The sequence below is a fragment of the Ammodytes marinus genome (genome assembly GCF_949987685.1).
Source record: "Ammodytes marinus genome assembly, chromosome: 2".
Lineage (NCBI taxonomy): Eukaryota > Metazoa > Chordata > Actinopteri > Uranoscopiformes > Ammodytidae > Ammodytes > Ammodytes marinus.
Window position 1 is genome coordinate 20,631,074 of NC_137231.1, and position 22,532 is coordinate 20,653,605.

Consider the following 22,532-nt stretch of genomic DNA (forward strand, 5'->3'; position numbering starts at 1 on the left):
TGGTGGTGCATTAAAGTGACCGTTCATCATTGGTCACATTTCACCTCGGTCGACTCCCATCTAGATCAGGTATGGTTACTTTTCTGGAAAACTCCCTCTTTTTTATGCTGCCACTAAGGATACTTGTCTTTTCTCACTTTAATGCTGAAAGCAAAACAATAAAGCGGGTCTTGCTTCTGGTTTAATATGACTGTGAAAGCAGAGAAGAGGCAGACAGTTTGATGTTAGGCGAGATTGATTCACAGTATAAAGGAACAGGTCTATCAATGTTTTGGCAAACTAATTGCTCAGAAATGTATTGGAAATCAAGTATGAACCTGAGAGCGACGAGCAATCAGCTGCTGGTGTTTGTCCCAGAAACCTTGATTTGGAGGATAAAGGTAGTTATGTTTACTTGTATTCATTTAAATGTCCTATATATATAATATCCTATGACTTGCAGCCCAATCTATTATATACTACTTGATCCAGGTCTCTCGTGTATGGTTTACGGACTGAAGATAAGAGAATTTAAGACGGTTTCCCAGCGGTAATGATATATTTTCGTGGTTTTATTTTGTTATTTTTATTAATTGATTTGTATAATATTTGTAGCACTTAATTCAATAACCCTTTTTTTTAGGAGGTTCTGAGATATGAATACAGGAGTGATTAGGTTGATAAATGTTTTATGTAGGATTGTGGGCAGAGGCAACATTGTGCCTTGGTATCTTTTAACATCTTCAAGTCTGTTTTTTTTTTTTTTTTGCCCCTTCACTCCATAGGCATTTCACTCACATCCGCAGGGTTTCTTTTGGCTGTTCTGGGTTTCAGTCTTTTTGATTGCCGTTTTTATTCCTTTTGTTTTATAATCCATGTAAATAACTTTTTGTTTTTGAAATGCATGTTAATGTTTGCATGAATTTGAATGGCCCTTTATCACTACCCATTGTTCAAATTGAGAAATTAATTTGCCCTGCATCACACAGGAAAACTGGACTATCTGATGGGGAGAGTAGAAACCTGCTGTCTAGTGGTGTGTTGCTGGTTTATGTGAGCAGCATTACTACACACCATCAGTGACACAAGTCATAACTGATTATTACTTTTAGCAGCAAAGTTTCAAAATAACTCGGACCCAATTGTGGATAAATACAGTAAATCATCAGTTATTAGTGTGCCACCTCACTTTTAGTACAAGCATGATGTTTTTCCTCTGGCGGGCAAATAAATGATATGATTCTTTAAATCCTTCCCCTCCTCTGCCCTGCGCTACATGTGATACATTATGTTTCTCTGTTCCTAAGGGCATTAGTTATGAGATTACACACATATTGATGAGGAATACATATTTAATTTACTCAAGACATCTATTCATGCCATTTATTTTTTCACACCAATCTGCCATACATATTTATTTCTTGTCAGACAACTATATGACATTTTTCTATCCCTAAACATGAGTTGTTTTTAACATTGCTCATCTTGGTGGGTAACAGCTGGAAGGGGAACTAACTGCTTTGCCCCCTCTCTGTCCCATCTTTGATTATTTTTATATACTTTAGCATTGTTAAAAAAAAAACTTACATCAGGGATATAAAAAAGTCAAATTTAAGGATTTATTTACATAATCATGTAAATGACTGATGGAATGGCAGGAAACGGGATTTGTTTCTGATTATGTTACTGCAAGAACTGTTGCTGAGATCTGTTGTATTAAAGTTTTAAGGTGGACAGATGTTTTTTATATTTCTTGCAGTTATTTTACAAGACTAAAGACACAGCTCAAATGTTTCTACGTCGACAAATATGACAGATTGCCAATATAAATTTTACCTGTATTTCTTATGAGAGTCTGTAATTAAACATGGCCTGATATTCTCAAAGTGGTGACCTGTTTATTTTCTCACCAAGCTAGCATGTGTACAAGGAACAAGAACTTGTGTTTAATGGAAGACATTGTAACTTTAAAAGGCAGGCATACCCATTACCCACACAGGTGTTTTCAATAGGTCTAATCAGGCACTAAATTTAAATCACCTGCGTGGGTGATTGTGGTCCTTGAGCCCTATGTTCCCCGCTTCAATATTCTGTTAACGGAAATTACTTTAACTTTTCAAAAGCTTTTATGGTGTCAAAACTCATTTTCCCACACCACCTTAAGCAGGTCCTCTGACTTACATACATCGTAGGCCTCCTATAAACACTGTTAGACCAATTACACTAACATAATACAGTAATTCCCTGTCGTGGGTATAGCGCATTATAAAGTTGGAAAAAGCCAGAGTTGAACATCTTTAATGGATTTTACAACATATTGGAAATGCCCATGGTATTTACCCACAATTGTCCTCCCAATGGCTCTACCCTGTGGAATAACAGGGTCATTACTGTTAATAGAAAGTCAGTGTTTTTGAATGAATGGTATGAAAGGGTAGCCTGGCGCTACCAGACCATCATACTTCATTTCATTAGTACAGAAGACTACTGAAGGGGAAATGAAATGTGGGCGGAAGTAGGTGGGCGGGCAGAGCCAGGCTAATAAAAGGGGCCATGTGTTTGTGAATGATATTTATTTATTTATTATTCTTTCGGACAATTCTACACAATACACAATTTTCTCTTTCACATATTCATACATCTACTTTGTGTTGTCCGAAGGGTGACGGAAGAACCCAAAGGCTTATCAGGTCCCGCCCCCATGATAGATGATAAAGAAACCCTGCGGATGTGTGTGAAATGTCTCGAGTGAAAGGGCAAAAAAACAGACTTGAAGATGTTAAAAGATACAAAGTCATCACAATGTTGCCTCTGCCCACAATCCTACATAAAACATTTATCAATAATAGATAATTTTATAAACATTTAGCCTTTTTGAACAAATATAATCTAAACTGTACTCATAGGGAATATAATAAGATTTCTAAAGCGATACCATTAATACAGCTAATTCAAAACACTGTTGTATTCTAGAACAATCCTTACCAAATTTAGTAATTAATCAGTATTACTTATGATAGAAAATGTAATAAAAAATGTATTGCTGTAAATTTAGAAATCTGGAATATTATTTGATTTTTAACAGAGGATTATGTGTACAAGGTCCAAATGTGGATGCCATGCCCATAGATAAACCACATTTCAAATGTATCAAATGGCCCATTTCTCCTTAGGTCAAAGAGACTCATTTGAAAATGTATAAAATCTTCTGGTCTGATTGACATAATTGGCTTTCACTCAAGATTGATGATATCCAAATCTTTGACTTATCACATATCCTCTTGTATATGGATAGTATAAATTCATCCTTTTCTGATTTGATTAATATATGATCATTATCATAGGTAAATATCATATCCAGTAGGTGGAAATGTTCTAGGCCTTCCTTTGCATGGTTTATGAATGATGTTTTGTCTTCACTAACTACACAGAATGGACTGATAAAGCCTTTGAATCTGAAAACGTTGTCTTAGCGTTGGGGGTTATTCCTGGCACTATCTTTGCTTCCATCTTTTTACTGGCACTGACAGTAAATGTCAATTGATGATATTATCCAGTTAATTATCAAAATATATATAAAAAAAATACTCTTAAACAAAATGTAATCACTTCACCTTACATTTTATGTGATTTTTTTTTATAAAAATTTACTTTATGCAGGATACAGGACAAGCCAAGCCTTCAGCCATGTTCACAGGTTTAGGATTTTGGAATGACTGGAAAGATGCAGTTACACCTAGATGAAAATTTCAAACGAAATCAGGAATTGAATATATGTACCTGTACAGTAGGAGTAGCAAGATAAAACAGCTTTTTCCAGTCAATCCTTAGGATAGTCACGATCAATCCAAACGATATATTCCCGTTAAAGGAGTTTCACCACTATCAACTTACAGTATATCACGATGTGCATGAAAAAAATTATAAACTCTTTATCAAACCCTCCATTACACATTAACAGTCACAAGTTTAATGAAATGCATTTCAAGTTCCAAAAATCCTGAAAAGCAAATACCAGTTTACTTAATGAATCACAGTAGTCTGAAATGGCTTTAAATGAAACCGTCTTTATTAAGTAACTTTAATATCAGAAAAATAAAACTCTTAAATTCTCTTTACAGCAAATATATAATATCAGTGCTTTGGCCGCAATAACTTAAAAGGCCATTATAAAATATAGTCTGCTTTTAAACTCCTGACTCAATTTGAAGAATTTATATGCCATAAGACTCCCCCTACATATACATAACAAAAACCGTAGTAAAATTAGCAAATACTTTGAAACTGTTGGTACAGCTTAACAATATATGTATTTATATATAGATAATCTAAGATACATTTTACAGTATACTGTTCTTAATTTGGTGGCGTACAGACATGACAGGCAGCTTGAATCCTTGGCCTTTTTACAGTTGCAGTGTTGACATTTTACATTGGCGGTACATTATGAAGACATGCTTGTGATGCACATTCCATTTTCCACTAGTTTTAACGGCAGCTATCAATACTATTGTCATCAATACTGTAAACTAATAACTAGACTACAAGCAGAAAGCACTGACACTGTCCTGCGACATTTCTGGGTTTTCCAACTCTTCATTTACTTAATCACTCAGAGAAAAGTTAAAAAAAAAAAAAAAAAAATTAAAAATCTTATTGTAAACATTGTAATATAGATATATTTATGTATATATATGAAATGTAACAAAATAAAAATAAGTTCTGTATGTTCAGTCATTAACAGTAATATTATATAATACATACACAAAAATGTGAATAGATTCATGTCATTAATCTGTGGGCCGACAGTGTATTGCATTCCCTCAGAGAGAGAGAAAGAGAGCAAAGAGAGAGGTCGACCCTTTGTAGAACTGAGAAGGTAAATACATTTTTTTAAAGGACGGAGAGAAAAAAAGAGGGTGCAAGGGCAGATTTTTTGGGGGGAGGGGAGTTGCACTTTTTTTTTTTTTTGACTCGTTTGGTTCCATTTACTCAATAAAGACATTTAAGAAACGCTATTTAGAAAACTGAGCCAAGCGATGGAATATTCAGTTCACAGCGGGAATGCTAGAGGGACTGAGGTCCAACGTCCTCACAGTTAAGCAAGAGTATTGACAGTCCCTTCCTAATGTCCAAAAATCCCGTCAACTCACTAACTCCTGTAAAACAAGTCTGGAGACACTGGTGTTTAAAGCTAAGATTTGAGATTTCCACCAATTTGTATTTTGTTCACTTCTCAGGCAGAGCACCGGACAGATGGGCACGTCGAAGTGGTGAAACATGTTTTTTTTTGTGTTTCTTGAGTCCCAACTAGTCAAATAATGTGATAAGATATGTAGAAGGCTGTGCTTAGTAGGGCACAGGACAACAGCAAATGAGCTGATCTAAAGCCGAGTGTGTACCATTGACACTCTTCAAGGCATGAAGTAGATAATGAAGATTTGCCCCAACTGAAGTGCAGTAGGAGCCTTATTGCTCAAAACGAATAAAAACAAGTCGTCCCATGAAGGTCGCTGTTGTACACCGAGGCCACTCAAGTCAGCAAATCATTGAAACTTTGATTTATTAGCTGATGTGCAGTGGATGTCAGCAAACTCGTTAGCAGATGTTGAGGTGAAAGAGAGCCACATTCTTAATTATGGCTTTTTTTGTGTAGCAATGGCTTCTTTTTCTAACACATTACTGTCCCTTCACTTACTCCATCGCAGCCGTCTTAAATATTTTTATTCTGCAGCGAGCCAGTGCAGGAATGGGACCAATTTTGTTTTTAGAGTGATATAAAAGTTGCATGAATACCGATACGACTGTTTGGACTTAAAGTCACTTTGCAAAATCTGATTTAGGAACCCAATGAAAGTGGCCTAAATGATAAATCAAAGGCCTGGTAAACTATGCATGGCAGTAAAAAAAAGTAACCATTAGAGGCTTTGTCTCAATTTTGCATCCCAATTCATCCATCCGTCGACTGTATAGCTGCTTCCCAACAAGGTTACAAAATGGCTGCCACCAGTCGGCCACAGGGTGGCGCACTTTCAGTGCAAGAACATTCAAGTGAGAGAAATGGGATACTATTGAGATCACTTCAGCAGGCCGCCTGTACAGTATGGGGATTTGTTCTAGATTACAGCCATCTTCATAGAAGAGTTTCATAATATAGGTGAGGGGGAAGTATTAATAAGCCACTACTTACATAATCCAGTAACATGACTGCAATACAGGAGGGCGGGGGGGTTCCTAAAGCTGAAGTTAAAGCTAAAGTTGTGCACATCTCTGACTGAAAACCAGCACATGGTTTTCCCAAACAGGGATGTCACCGAGATGGGAATAAGAAAAAAAAGGTGGGGAAAAATATGAAAAGTGAAATGGGAGTGTTTGTTGGAAACAAAAGATAAAGCAGGAGTTGGTAAATACTTGAAAGTCTAAAAAATAGGAAGCAAAAGATAACATCCCTGTGATATAACCTTTGTTCCACGGCCACACATTTAAGAGATTGAACGTGAACAAATACATTAAGAACTCCGTCTGTCAGTGTGTGTTCTGTCAAACCCAAATCTGGTTTTGTAGATAGTGTTGTCAGTTAATTACAGGCTTTCCAAAAAAAAAGGCCACAAGTTTATTTTAAGACAAAGCAACCCAGTGTCGGCTAAACCGGTCGTTACTTTTTGTTTACGTAGAACGGAATTAGGCACAAGTTTAACGTAAACAGTTTTTTGTTCTTTAAGTAGAAATAGAAAGCAACATCCAGGTCTATAGAAAGGAGTTAACCACTTATTGGTTTGAATCTAGGAAAGAAAATGAGGTTGCCATTAAAGTGTTACCCTCAGCGTGGGTGTGTTTGTTTGTATGCTGTTAATATCAGCAATGCTCAAAACTTCTGAGAGATGATCTGAAGCATGTAAACAACACTTCCTGTTTAAAGTAGCACATCAAGTCTTTGCTAGCCTGATTATATTTTCTGCACATGTTCTGGGGTTGATTGGCATTTGCCAAGATGATGTGAGGCGCACATTATATCCAGTTTACTACAGCAGGCATTCAAATTACGTTGTAACCAGGGGGAATACCATTCATTTATACATATTAATATGCGGGACACACTTCATGTAAACATGCTCACCAATTATTATTTTTCCTTAAAGTTTCCTGCCCTGCGCATGATAATTGAGAGGCAAAAGGGGCTGGGCCATATTGCAGCACATAAAAACAACTGTAGCAGCAAAATATGTACAAAAAGAAAAAATGGATAAAACTTTTGAGATGTAGATTTTTTTTAAAAACAAGATTTTGACCAAAGAGCCAACATCGTGTATCGAATAAAATTCAGAAACATAAAAAGGATTAAAAAAAAAAAGGTAGCCTAAACTGATAACTAGATGTTTCAACGAGAAAAATCAAAAATCACGATGAGCAATATATATATATATATATATATATATATATATTTCCCACCCCACCATATGCTACAGAGGGTTTCCAACCCTCCCATTGATCAACCAATCAAGGAAGAAGACTTCACAATCACAGGCACATGAACGGGCTGCACACCCTAACACATGCCTTAAAAAAAGATCATTACTTATTCACCAATTCTCCCTCACCTTCGTCAACAAAACACCAGCTTGGACAAAAACCGAGGTGAACACACATAGACACTGATTTGGGGTCAGTTTTTGTAATTCCTCGCCCACACACGTTGAGTTGGAAGTGTTGGGTAGGCTGAGCCCTCATCAGCCGTCAAGGTTAAGTGAATTAAAAAAAATATTACATGTTGCGAAGCTGAATGGCCTGTGTGACCTGAGACAGGCACACGGGGCAAACAGCATCTGGACCCTGGCAAATGTGGGTGGCACAATCTAGACAGAAGAGGTTATGGCCACAAGGAACCAGGGCCGCGATCACCTGGTTATCCATACAGTGGATGCATATCTCCTGTCCCCTCCCCGCTGTTACCAGGCCCGGTCGATAGGAGAGGGAGGATTCTGGAGGGGAGGAAGAGGAGGCGGTGCTTTCACTGGAGGAGGAGAAGGCCGAGCTGTAAGAGGGGAACCTGTGGGCCTCCGGGGTCCCGCTGGCCGAGCCAAAAGGCACTCGGAGAACGCGCTGGGCCTGAGGGTGCTCCAAGGCTTCTGTCCCAGAGAAGGTTGGAGAGAGCCGGGGTGTCCCGGGCTGACTGGTCTGGAGACAACAATGACAACAGCCGTTAGTGGACCATCCACATATTTAAAAAAAGATGGAGCCTCTTAAAACGCCCTATAAAAAGAAAACATTTCTGCTATTTCTTAAAATCAACATAATGGATTAATGACACATTTGCTGGGCTTTGAAGGGTCACTGCAGCGACCATTTATCACAAAAAGACTCAAAGTTAGCAATGGCAACTGCAACAAGACAAACATCTTTGCTAACATTGAAATGTGCAGAGTGCTACTAGCTACCCAATCCGTGCATGAGGGCTAGGTCAGGGTTCAAATTTACTGTGGCTCAGTTTAATGAGCTAGCTCACATGATTTATGTATGGCAACACAGACAGGCATGTCACTGAATAGTGAAAAGGGCGTCGATGCAAATGCCAATCGTGTAGATTTGAATCTAATTATTTCACAGATTCTCAGATTACACATTTAAAATAACAGATGGTTTGTATATGAGAATCAGTTAGTCACTGCAATAGTCATCACAGTTTGGATTTTCATAATACACACAATAGAGAATAATAAAGAAAAAGTTCACACTTGAGTTACTTTTACGCGGGATGGTTCATGTCTATACATGAGGCCCGAAGATGCAACCGTTAAAATTCACCTACCTGAGACTGACGAGCATCAAAGGCCTGGATGGGTTGGTGGTCCACAAAGGAGCTCCAGACCTGTGGCTGTGTGGTGGGATGCGAGGCTGCTTGGGCGGTGGAGATGGTTAACGGGTCGATTCCTCCCAGGCTGACGAGCTCCTCGGACCCCCCGGGAAGAAGGCTTTCACCAAACCAGAAGCTCGTACCGCCTCCGCCATTACTGTTGTTGTTGTTAGCGTTGGCATTGAACTGACAGGTGGGGCTGAAATCTGCCATGCGGTTGCCGTTCCCGCTGCCGTAGAAAGAGTCGGCCGAGCTGGAGCCGCTGCCCAGGGAGCTGGAGCTGTCGTTGCGGTAGGTGGAAGACATCCTGACGCCGCTGTTGATATTGCTACTGATTCGCTGAGTACCGTTGACGCTCATTGGCAGCAAGCCCCCACCACCAGCACCACCAGCAGCAGGCGATGCTGCTGAAGAAGCACCGGCAGGAAGCCAGCCAGCCTCCGCCAGGCCAGCTAGGGTGACAGCGTTCTCAAAGCTGACGTCTGTCCCATTGAACTGAAAGTCGTTGTTGTCCACACCAGGAGCCTCGATGCCGGCGCAGGTTCCCGTGCGGATGGCGATGTGCGCCTCGATCTCGTCCTTGGCCCGATCCACGTTCTCTGGCATCCCGGTCACCTCGAACACCGGCTCTTTGTCGCGACTCGGCGTCACAATGTAGGTGTGGGTCTGTTGCTGAATGCGTTTGATGGTTGCCCCTGAAAGATATGACCAGACCAAGAGTCCTTGTCCTTTAAACGACTGTCAATTACAATGTCAACCGCTCTTGTCATAAGGCTACATGAATGTCAAAGAGTACACCATTACGTTTAGATTCTCACAGAAGATGAGAGACCATTCCTTATCAATTAACATTAAAAAGGGTGAACAAATGGCTTGTTGAAGAAAAGAGAAAAGTGTCAAGAGGTAGTATTAATAGTGCTGAATAAATTAGCCAGAGAAAATTGTATAAAAATAAATAAATAAAAATACATGCAGACAGATATGTGACACTTGTCTATAATTTGCCCTGATAGCAAATCTGACAAACTAACCAAAGCAGAGAAATAATAAAAGCAGGCTGCTAAATCACATTAACAGGATTATTTATTCTGAGTACAATCCAATAGGAAGAGATGAACAGTGCAATAATTAAAGCACTGAACTGTGGGCTGTCCTGGTTAATCTGCTCGCTTAAGGGAATACCAGTTTCGGTTAAGTCTAGGAACCTTTTTAAATGTCAAGGAGGATGCCTTGCATTTCATTTCGGCATATGACCCAACAGTAACAGTAATTCAACTGTAATTATTGCCGGGAAACTTCTGGTCTCAATGCTTGTAAATATTAATATTGTACACTGCCTCTTGTTTCCCTTGTTAGTGGCACAGCTTTCCTTGAGTCTTTTTGGCTGTCATTTTGACAGCATTACATCACCCTCTCCAGGCTAATGGCACATGGTTGAGAACCTCTCCAGTCCAATTTACAAATCAACCCCAGGGCTTCCTGACACTGGAGTGGTAATGTCAACGGGGCAAGGGGTTACAGACTCGATAAGAGCTGAATGTAACCTTCTGGAGAGGAGCCACGGATATTAAGAGGGTATAAGCAACTTAAGATACATTAGGTAATCCATTTGAACATCCACAATGCCATGTATGGGCTATTAAAGCAAATTGACTCATTTATTAGTCAGAATCAAAACAGAGTATTACTTTGATAGTAAGAATTGAATACACACATTTCCAATACATTTTGGGAAGTTGGCCTTTCCTAGAGCTCACACCGCGATTTCATAGCACAGCGATCATGAACAAACAAAATATATTGCCTCGTTTTGAATATCTGTGATGTTCTTGCCACTTTGTAAATTAAATCTGTAAAATTAATAAAGGTTAGAACTTCCAAATACAGCTTTACACGGCCCCATTTCTCATGCACTTTAATCGGTCTGACCAAGAAATGAGACTTGTTCAGCTTTTAAGAAACACACAGTGGGTTGCTAGACAACCATGTATGTTGTTGTTGTTGTTGTTGTTGTCGTCGCTGTTTGTATTGTTTTATGTTCTTTTGTATCTGGACTTAGAGTCTGTAATAAAAATTATCTATCTATCTATCCATCTATAATTAACATTTTGGCTTTGCTGGTGTGTGTTGGCAGTAGCACACATTGTGCATATCTCCATTTGCCAGCATTGTACATGTTTCTTGTTTTTCCGTCCGTGCTAAAAAAACTATTGAATTAAACTCCCTTCCCAACATAAAGTCAAGCAACCGGAGCAAACAACGTTAATCTAGATCTAATTTAGATCAGGATTAATTAAAGACCCACCTTTGGGACCCACGACCAGCCCTACAACACGATATGGCACCCGCACCTGTAAGGTTGAAAAGAGGTGATTTTATACATTTAAAATGACAAACATACCCAAAAACAGAGAGCCTTGTTTATCAGAACAGTTCTAGTGTTACTTGCTTGGTAGTCTCGCAAAGCCAGACCAAACTACAGCAAGTAGTAGGGTCTGGAAGCACTCTGTTTAGAGCCGTCTATTCGGGTGGGGAAACCGGGGGAAACTGGGCTAGCCTGTTTGTATTTGTTTAAACCAATCACAATCATCTAGGGCGGGGCTAACCCCGGGAAGCAGCAGCGGTGTCCTGCAAAATAGTGCCGGGGGGGGACTTATTTTGATGGAACGTCTTCACGTCCAGAGACTGTCAGAGAAATGGCTAAACCCGCAAACGCCACACAAAAACTATTAAAGACAAAAGGAATATACATAGTGTGTTGCTTTCTAACCAGCATGTCAAGACACCATACACTTTAGCCCCCGAGGAGCTCACGGGATAACTTAACCGGAGTTAACTAGCCACCCACGTAGTGTTATCTCTGGTAACATTATCATCGGCGGTTGAGAGGACGGCTACGGCGGTCGAGTAGAATTTTTAGCATTCGAGAACTTATGTCACCACCTCCTATCGCTGTAGTCAGAGCCGTAGTCCGTCTGTTTACAGGCAGAACAGGGTTTTGACGTTGTGAGCGCTACACCAACTGCAGCAAGTAGCCGTAAGAGTTGCTAGGTGATAGTGGAAGCCGTTGGAATCTTTCCCCGTCGCTAAAACACCGCTGCATAGTCCCTAATTCACCAAAGAAAGGGAACGGCGGATCTTAATCTAGCTGGTTATAAGGTCCGGTGCTCAATTCAAACCCCCACGCTTCATTTTCCAGAGTTTATGAGGGTATTTCTGCCCGGGGGTAGTTGTACAATGAAGTTGGACAGCTAGGCTAAGCTAGGATGCATCCCGGACCGCCGCCGCCAATATTATTATCCCGAAGTATCGCCACACTTTATTTCTGTCTACAGTAATGTGACTTCTCACACCCTGTGTGTGTGTGTGTGTGTGTGTGTGTGAGTGAGAGAGAGAGAGAGAGCGCTGCACATAAGCACACGGGTTGACTGAGCGAATTGTTTCCGAATTTGAGGGGGATCACAATAGGGGAAAGCCAGCAACCGGAATAGGAGGGGGCTGCGTCAGGGCTGCGTAGCTTTTCGACGCAAGCGAATAGACGCTGGCGGAAGTGGTCATGCCAGACTACTTGCTTGGTAATAATAGGACTACTGCACAATGAGATCTACTCCAAAATAATGTCTGTTTCACATCTTAAAGACTGAAGGACAATGACCCATGAATTCAAGTTTGGTGCTGACCTGAATGGTGGTCTGTCCAGGCAGAGAGGGGGTCCCCGGGCAGGTTACAGCAGCCAGAGGGCCCGTCTTGTTTCGAGAGGCTCTGATGAGGGAAAAGTGCTCAGCCGCAGACATGATCTCCCTCTTAGCCATAGCCACGTCTTCTTTGCGCCCGGTCACAACAAAGACAGGCTGCTCTCCCCTCACCGGTGTCTTAATGTAGGTATTGGTCTTTGCTCGAAGTGCCTTTATCTTACAACCTACAAGGTAAAGAGAAACAGGTAAATTGGACTATTTTCCGATTCCGTAAAAAAAAAAAAAAAGTAAGTTACCAAATACACAATTTTAAAACTTTCATGTCTCCAAATTGAATAAATAAAAAGATAACAGCACTTATTTTTTCAGTTTACAGTCACTAATGCTATATAAAAGTTGGATAGCTTACATTACATTAAATATTCCCAGCAGCTGTGGTTGAGAGTCCAACATCATTACGAGAGCCATTTCCTGTTGTTGTCAACACTGCAGTATGTGTACCATCCCCCAACTGGACTCAATTATGACAATAACATTCTCCCAACCCTATCAAAAGGCGATGCAAAGTTTATGTAAAGACAAAGACCAGATAAAAGACGTTGGCTATTTAAGCAAAGCCAGTTGAGTTAAGTTAAGTGGAACTCAGAAGTGGTGGGGTGGTTATGTCGTGGAGCTTAGTATTAACCTACAGCTGATGTGGCAAAGCAATGGTGACTAGCACACTGTTCTTCATGCTCTCCTCCGAGACAAAGACGAACCTGGTTTAGCACGACAAAGCACGGCTATGGACGGACCCGCTCAAGAAAAAACAACCCATAATAACAGACGAGCTGTCAAAGCGAGAAGACACACAGGGGACAGATAAAAACTTCTGATGTAAACTTTTATGGAGCGTGTTGGGCGAGGGTGGTGTTGACCCAGTTATGAGAAGTGCTAAGCTAGCTCAGCTGGTTTAAAGCTACAGTTGTGGTCAGGTGACAGTTTGGTTTAGTTATATATATGTGCAATGTATAAACTATATAGTCACAGTCAGATATCCCATATTTAAAAAATAATAACTTTAAATCTTTTTTAACCATTTATGTAAAATAGCGCGTGTCCGTCAATGCTAGTGAGTTAGCTCACTCTCGAAAGAACAAAAGTCTAGATTTGATCAAAGGTCTGCGTTTACTTTTTTTTTAATATACGTTATTATTATCTAACTGCTCAAATAAATGTACTGTGCCATTTTATCGCTGGTTATCTTTTGTTGCATACTTTTCTGCTGCCTGAACTATCTTACCAATAAACTTCGCCAAAACTCCCATTAGCACCGTAACGTTTGCTAAACGTTAATGGATCCAAACAAAAGACAAACGCAAACTCACCCTGCCTGCCCACGATCTCCGCGACATGCTCGGAGCTCGGCACGGCCACACACTCGGTCGTGTTGACGCTCTTTCGCCGAGACAACAGCGAAGACTCGGCCTCATAGCCCGACTCCCCGTACACACCGGGCGGTAGCATCGCCATGCTGCTAGCCGGTGGCAGGGCGCTGCCGCCGAGCCCGTTATCCTCCAGCTCGTCCCCGTTGTACAAGAGGACCGTCTCGAGGTGCGGCGGCTCCATCCCGGACGGCATCACGGAGACACTTGTCCCCGATGGGAGGTGTTGGTGGCGGTGGGCCTGCCCAAGCAACGAGCCACCGGGGCATCCCGAGTAGTCCACGGCTCCAACTTCTGGCTCTTGGTCCTCGGGCGCTGCCCTAATGTGCACTTCATCTCCCGAGGGCGGCCGATGCAGAGGAAGGGGCTTCAAGTCTAGGACCGTACCAAGGTGGTTAATATGAGAAACCGATGGGAGCTGCTGCTGGAGGTGGTGGTTGTGAAATGAAAGGCTCTCGTCTGCTTGTTCGTGGGTCTGGCTCTGGGTGTCGTGGTGCTCCTCAAGGCCCATACCGGCGAAAGCGTGCATTAGCGGCGGTGGGACCTCGGACTCTCCCTCGTCGGCCTCCAGCAAAGACGTACTACTAGGCATTTTGCAAAACTTTTATAATTTTACCGTGTAAAATTAATCGACACGGACAGTGAATCAAATTTGGTTTTTGTGTACTAAAAATTAAAAGCGACCAGCGCCTGTTGGTTGAAATGTGTGGCTTTTGTTATGTCTTTTCAGCTCTCCATGCAGCCCTGCCCACACTGTAATCTCGTGGTGCGGGTTCACGCGAGACTTGCTTATGGGTCAGACGTGTATTCACTACTGTCAGGAAGACGCGCTCAGCACGCATTACGCATGGCATTCTTTCTTTATATGTCCATGATGGCATTACGCAGTGGTGTCTTGTTATAGGTCCATGGGATACAGTGATGAGCATAGGCCTACATGGTTTTATATATCGAATTATTACACATGTGGGTCGAACACTAATTTGGTGGAATGGATGAATTAATTGAACGAGGCATCAGAATAGAAATAGCCATTGTAGTTGGAAGAAACATAAAGTTGTATTAAAGACTGATTAGGACAGTATGGCCTATGCAGAATCAGCCAATAGACCAATGTGTGTTTGAACCATAGATAGTAGGCAAAACACATATGAACACATATCATTTACCATGGCTGTAGGCTATGCTTATGCTATGGAAAGTATCTAAAGATTCTGTTCTTCTGACTATATAACCGCTGGTATGAGGACAACTATCGCAACTTAACTGGTAGCACATAACTGGTTGTGCAACTAAACTATACAGGCTGAAAAAGTCTGACAACACAGAAGAAACTTCCTCTAGGCTACTGGGGAGAAGTTATTCTGCAGGTGCTCATTCATTGACTCTATGGCATGACCCTCTTGATAGGCTACATAGGCTAAGTCTACTGCAAACATGTAGCCTACCTCAGGTGCAAACAGAAATAAGATGAAATACATCCGACAGGCAGTTCTATCATGGGGTGCATGGTATAAAACTCTCTGAGAACGCACTGTTATCAGTTGTCCAACGCAACCTGACTCACAAAAAATTGAAGGAGGTCCACTTCATGTTTTCTATCTCATTCAAAGGAAATATTTTAAAGACAGGTGTCTTTGCGCTATTTATGTTTTTTATTTAGATCCCTGATTCTCTTTTCACGTGTGTTCCTCTTTTTTATTTTTACGTTGCAATGATGAAGGGAAGTAGGCCTTGGCTATTTCATTGTCAACTACCGCTCCTCTAATTGTGTTGTGCACATGGCCATTTAAGTAGCCTATATTGTTAGTATTCAATTATTGATAGGCTTCTGGACCGTTTTCTTATGTCACAACTAGGCTACAATGATTTCATGTTGTGCATTTGTAGATTTTAGTTGATTCACATTTGTTTTCAGTATACGGCTACGAGCCTTTCAAGTAGACTAGTATATTGGTATTGTGTTACCTTCTTTAAAAATAATGTACGTAATTATGCAGTATTATCTATATATCCAACCAGAGTGCACTTTATAGCAGACGGCCACGTTGGAGTACATTGAAAGAGGATGATACTTTCCAAGTATGAGGACGTGGCCCACGTGATCTTACAGGCGCCCCTCCTCTTCATTATTTTTTGACCAATGATAGGGCACGGGGGGCGGGCTTTTACAGACGTCAGCCAATGCCGTGTAACGCTTGTAATACGTTACTTAGCATTACTCGCATCCGGGTGAGCACTTTGCGGTGAGTAGCTAATGCTGACTTATACCGAATATTGAATGACTAAATGTTAATGTTTGAATTTACTTTAACTTTAATGGCCACAATGCGCACATAACACACGAATACATACTTAATGGGGTTTTGTTTTAATTCCAAGTGCGTGGTATTCTGTCTCTTAAATATAAAGGCCAAGTAGCTAGTTAGCTATAAGCTAACAACATGTCGATTAATATCAATGTCCGGGTGTGCTTTGTCACATTTATTGTCTTTCTGCCACCCTTGGTAATGATCTAAGTTTAATGTCTGCTCGTGTTTATTTTGGCAGGTCCACTGAGGTTTTTACTTGGAAGCTTGGCTGTCGGTCGTCAGGATGTACGGATCGTTTCGGGTGCTGTTTCAGGTGCTGTGGGCCCAGCTTTTATGTGGGTGGGTGCTGGGCTCCGAGCTGACGTTTGAGCTGCCAGACAACGCCAAGCAGTGTTTCTACGAGGACATCATCAGCGGTACCAAGTGCACTTTGGAGTTTCAGGTGTGTGAGCCTTCTTTCGGCCCAAAGCTCAGATCTCCAGTCGTAATAATAGTCCTGGTGGGAATTTATCATTCAAGAGGTGATCTCTCAGATGAACACAGGGTTCCTGCAGAACTCAACAGTCTTATAAGGCATTTCATTAATTAATCTACAGTAAAAAATCAATCTTTCAAAAGCGTTGAAATGCTCAGACAATAGACATTTAATTATTATTGTTATTATGAGTATATTCATTTTGGTTGTGTGTTTTGAATGTTATAAAATCAAATACCAAAATAAAAATCCCATACCATTCAAATTTGAAGTAGATCTTCTAATTTTTCACTGTACCAAATAACTCTATTTGCAAATCTGTCCACAACCCAAAGTAATTGCTTATTGTATTATTGTTAATGTAAAATTGGTCTTTAATTTATTTCTCTGAGCTGGCATTACAAAACCTGGGTGTACACGCGAGTCCTAGCAGAGCAGCTTTATATCAGTAGAAATCTTACCGATGAATACATGTAAATTCATGTAAACTTTCTAAAACAATAGAAACATGTTTTTGTTTGAGACAATAGTTTTTTTTCTCCATAGCATTGTTTAATGGTGCATGGATGCTCATTAGACGATGTGCTTTCGGCTCAAAAACAGGGTTTGTCCTCACAAGGATTGTTTCTAAACTTTCTATATCTCTTGGTTATTTTAGTAAGCTTTTGTTTTTTCATTACTTTATAAACCAGGGCAGACCATGTCAATGTGAGATATGAAATACTTGAAGAAGAAAACAATCGATAAAGAAAAATATTGTGTCATAGTAAAACTAAATCCGTTTCTTCTTTTTGTCCTTCCCTTTTTCAGGTGGTGACCGGTGGCCATTATGACGTGGACTGTCGTTTAGAGGACCCGCAAGGCACTACACTCTACAAGGAGATGAAGAAGCAATATGACAGCTTTACCTTCACTGCAACCAAAAATGGCACCTACAAGTTCTGCTTCAGTAACGAGTTCTCAACCTTCACACACAAGACGGTTTACTTTGACTTCCAGGTCGGCGATGACCCTCCACTCTTCCCCAACGAGAACAGAGTCACTGCCCTTACACAGGTGAGCTTTTAGTTTAGGGATTCACAATCCTATGTATTATAAATATACACACAAGTTTTGTGTGTGAATATACAGTGTTTTGCTTGGTATAACTCTGACTAAGAAACTAGGGGCTTAGGGTGGTACAACTAACACATTTGCAGTTCCTATTAGTATATCTAGGTTTGTGACCTCTGAAAATTCCCAGCCGAGCTCCACTCAGTTATAACCTGAAAAGAGACTGTCGTATTGACTGAAATACCTGTGTGGGTGTGCAGTTACTGAACCTCTGTCACTGATGAGAGCATGTAGAGCAGGGGTCCCCAAACTTTTTTCACTGAGAGCCACATACAGAAAAATCTACGAAGGGCCGGGCCACTTTGCAAAAATAACACATTTATCAGGACATGTAGCTGCTCTGATGTTTAGTTTCATAGTGTCTTCGTAAATTGTAATCCTTCTTCACGGCAACACTTTCCTTGCACATTAAACAGACACATTTCCCCTCTTGTTTATATGCCATTGATACACCCAGTGTTTTCTGCCTTTGCGTCCAATGTCCAGCAGGGTGAAAATAGTATCCAGCCGAGGTCCCGACCCTCCTAGGGGTTCCGGGGGTATGCCCCCCCGGGAGATTTTTTAAAGTTTTTAAAGCGAAATGCATGAATCGGGTGCACTTTGAGAGGGAAATTAAGAGGCTAAATCTGAAGAATTTTATATGAAAAAAAAATGGAGACACTGTGTCAGATGAATTAGAAGCTATTGGAGAAGGACGCATAGATTTTCCATAATAATATTAATTTAAAATAAAATATTATGCAGGGTCCTCTGGGATGGGCTTGTTGCTAATTTTCTTTTATGGGACATATTTCTCTGTAATATAATGAGTGCATTTAAATTATTTAAAAATTAAAAGCGCCATACATTATATTTTTAAAATGGGCCACGGGCCAATCAATCAGTGTTTGACACCCCTGCACCAGTGGGTTAACTAAGAAATGCAAAAAAAAAAAAAAAAAAAAATCAAAGGGCCATATTACATTATCTTTTTAAAATCGGCCGCGGCCCAATAAAAAGCGGGCCGCCGGCCGCATTTGGCCCACGGGCCGTAGTTTGGGGACCCCTGATGTAGAGTTTTAACAAGGATGGACATGTTTTTATTTAGCACTGGCAGTCACATGTTGAGTCCACATCTGTCAAAGTTCCTTACCTGCAGTTGTTGAAAATTGTAATGCAGTTAAAGTCTACAATAGTGTATGCCCATTTTGGTGTTTTTTATCCAGAAATTTGTTTTTTGCTAGCAGAATGAGTGACCAAACCAAACTGAATTTTTTATCATATTTTTGCAGGCTTTTGCAGTATCTATCAAACCCAGTTGTGGACAGGCAACTACCTTTACCAGTAAACTTACTATGTTATAGCCATAACCTAGCTTCAGGTCAAAAAATCTGATGACCACATAAATGTATGCCTTTTTAATTTGACTAGTTGGAGGATATTTTAACATTGCAGTTTGCTCCAGTTTGTGTAACGCAGTTGAAATTGCCATTTTTTAGGGGCCCTTTAACACGGTGAAAACGTGACAGTTTTCCCATTTTTGGTTTCTAAAGTTAACCCGTTCAGACGCAATTTATTTTAAATCTTCACTCGTACACATGATTTCAGAGGAAACGGACCGAAATCGCTGTAGTAGGCATGCCAAGCCAATAGTCAGCGGTGACACTTAGCCTAGTAGATAGCTCTTCCGGTACAATTTGATCCATAAAACCTTACTGTAACCGAAAATTAATGCCATTAACGTTCATAAAGCGGTTGGTGTAAGCTTAGGGTTACAAGTATTGTAAATGACAAGCTTCCTGTCCTCTTATTCTACCGCATGGAACTCGTGAAAACAGAAGACATGCTGATAGTGAAGGGGCTTTGTGAGCGGCTACCTTCCTGTTAGGCGTACTTCAAAATATGTCAACTCACGTTTATCCAGTGAAATGCTTTTACTGTGAAGCCGTAGCCTTAATGCTCCTTTTGTTAGTAACTTAACTTACCACGCTGATCTATAGATAGTGTTTTTTAATGTAGAGAGAGCAGTGTCCCTGGCATTACAGGTGGTGACACACGTTTATTTTGCTAGAAAAACCGGCAGAGCACAAATCTCTCCCCAGCCAAAGTGGCAGGTGGTCTCAATAACTTACTAATCGCTTACACTAAATTGGCGAGTGTTATATTTGAGCCATGCACGACACTCTTCGCTGATCACAGTGATGGTGCAGCGGAGACACCGTGCATGTTATGTTGTCTTCTAACTTTATAACTTGCGTGTGGGTATTTTGACAGCAAATGTTTTGTTTGTATTTATCTCCAAACGCAATGCGCATGTGTGAGGTAGAGCCGTGACGTCAGCATTACCAGGGAAAATGGTTTCGGTGTTTACAAGAAACCAAAACAGTTGTGTTTTCCAAAATTTCCTCCCTGGGAGTTGATCTCAAAAACACCGTTTTGTGTTTTCGTATAAACAGCACCTTAGTCAATCGTACAGCCACAGTCTAAATATCTTATATTGGTCTTTGCTTCCATTTATTCTACCATTTTCAGATGGAATCAGCCTGCGTTTCCATTCATGAGGCGCTGAAGTCTGTCATCGACTACCAAACTCACTTCCGCCTCCGTGAGGCTCAGGGGCGGAGTCGGGCAGAGGACCTCAACACCCGTGTTGCATTCTGGTCCATCGGAGAAGCCATTATCCTTCTGGTGGTCAGCATCAGTCAGGTGGTCCTGCTGAGGAGCTTCTTCTCTGACAAGAAGACCACTACAACACGTGTCGGATCGTAACAGTCTCTGAGCCCCCGGATTCTGATTCATCGCTTTGTTTATCCGCACCTGGGCTCGTGTGCATAGAGTACGTTAGAATATCAGTGCTGATCTGAAATTGGATCATATCAAACAGCCAGATCGTGTAGTCTGACATGTCATTCTCATTCAGAACTGGTATTCTTACTAACTTTATGTAAATTTTTCTTGAGCAAAAAGGTCTTTAAAATGTTTTTGAGGGGTAAAAGGTAAACACCTTGTGAAAGGCTTGCTTGTGTTGTAGCAGCCCATACATACTTTAAATATTTGAAATAATTTCTAAATGTGCTTTTATTTTATTTTATTTTATTTGTGTCCTTTTCTACCCCCATCATCTCATATCCCTCGCTCCCTGATCTCTTCCATTTTTCAGCCCAAACTGTGCACTGAAATAACCACAGGGCGGAAGTTGTGGCTAAATGTTCTCGTAATAGAGGGAGCTGAGGATTTCTCTCCTTTCTACAGAACATTGAGTCGGTAAAACCACCCCGATGCAAAGGTTGTATTTGGTTTTGAAAAATGTTGCATTTTTTCTTTATTAAATCTCACTAGGTATTGTGTTTGATTTTATCCACTTTGTCATTTTAGATGAATTAGAAGGGGGAATATTGTGCAGATTTAAGCCATCCTTTAGTCTAATATTTGAAGCAGTTTGTATTTGGATTGAATGTAAAAAGGAGATGATCGCCCTTGGGTGGCTGCAGAACTTCCAAAATAGGTTTTTGCAATTAAGATTCCATTTGCACGAATATACCTTGTGTAAACGAATATTATCCTTTTGTTTTTTTAAATGGAAAGTGGAAATGCCACCAATTTAAAGTGTACCAACTTGTTATATTGAACTTTTACTTTCAATGGTTCCCTTGCAATGTTACACCTAATTCTGCCTCTGCTGATTGAGGTGTTACAACTTATTTATCTTTGGGCTTATTATCCTCGTGGTTTTATACAGCACTGTTGTAAAATTCATGTTTTGCGAAATAACTGCTTGAATATAAGAATTCTAGTAAATTTGAGTTCTAGTTGTAATGGCAAATTATTCTCAATCAATTTCAAAAATGTAATTCTCATATGATTGGTTTTGTTTTTTTCTCTATCTGATTTAATTAGCATTCACTTAACATGTGAGCCTGCAGGGAGAATTACTGTTGTAGTTGCAGGTGAAGTTAAGCCAGGAACTAAAAGTCAGTGGGTCATTTGTTCACTCACTATTTAGTATTCTCTGATTCATACTGATGAAACAAATTCTGATGTCAAATTTAGCTTTTAGACACAGGCATAGCTGAAACTTAAAACATAGAAGTATTTTTTATCAACGAATATGACTGGTATCAGATCTAGTCTGGCAAAGCTAGAAGACATCACTGTCATGAGATTTTTGTCTAAAAAATAACTAAGATTTAATGATACACTTTTACACTTAAACCTGCTGAGAGAGATAGGAAAACTCAATGCTTTTTTGACTTCATAGCTTGGTCTTGTTGTACTGTCATGTTTTCATAGACGTGGAAAACAACCAAAAAAATTCAGCTCTGTCTGTCGTGCTTTGGGAACTTATTAAGTTATTGGTATAGCTGAATAAAACTTTCAGTTAAAATGTCGGGTATGATTTTATTTTATATTCTTAAACTGTTTTCATTGAGAGAGTTTCTGGGTACAGCCTCTTGGTTAAGCTATGCCTCTTTTATCCTGCAGGGAGTGGTATAATCAAGGCCATCACGGGCCATCACAGTCAGCTTTGCTCAATATTTTAAAATATTTCTTAACCCGGTAGACACAAAGCTATTTTAAGCTTTCTTTTGACGTTGATTTTTTCTTTCCACTAAATTAATTTCTTCGTGACGTTTGTTAAAGAGCAGCGTTTTCTTATTTAATTCATTTATTTTGTAGGCTAATTGGCTATGTAACTGTGCGCCT

General features: G+C 40.3%; 2 protein-coding genes across 2 annotated transcripts; one reads left to right on the forward strand and one right to left on the reverse strand.

The window, feature by feature from the left end:
• Positions 1–3,885: 3,885 nt before the first annotated feature.
• Positions 3,886–14,647, reverse strand: LOC307262101 (RNA-binding protein MEX3B-like). Its single transcript, XM_080042855.1, has 5 exons — positions 13,893–14,647; positions 12,511–12,749; positions 11,136–11,181; positions 8,786–9,525; positions 3,886–8,154 (listed from the first exon to the last, which is right to left on the reverse strand). The coding sequence occupies exons 1-5, from the start codon at positions 14,539–14,541 to the stop codon at positions 7,741–7,743; spliced, it is 2,088 nt and encodes a 695-aa protein (XP_079898981.1). The 5' UTR covers positions 14,542–14,647; the 3' UTR covers positions 3,886–7,740.
• Positions 14,648–16,170: 1,523 nt separating this feature from the next.
• On the forward strand, positions 16,171–22,212 carry tmed7 (transmembrane p24 trafficking protein 7). Its single transcript, XM_080038847.1, has 4 exons — positions 16,171–16,195; positions 16,500–16,703; positions 17,547–17,792; positions 20,361–22,212. Exons 2-4 carry the CDS (start codon positions 16,545–16,547, stop codon positions 20,595–20,597), a joined length of 642 nt encoding a protein of 213 aa, XP_079894973.1. The 5' UTR covers positions 16,171–16,195; positions 16,500–16,544; the 3' UTR covers positions 20,598–22,212.
• Positions 22,213–22,532: the final 320 nt, after the last annotated feature.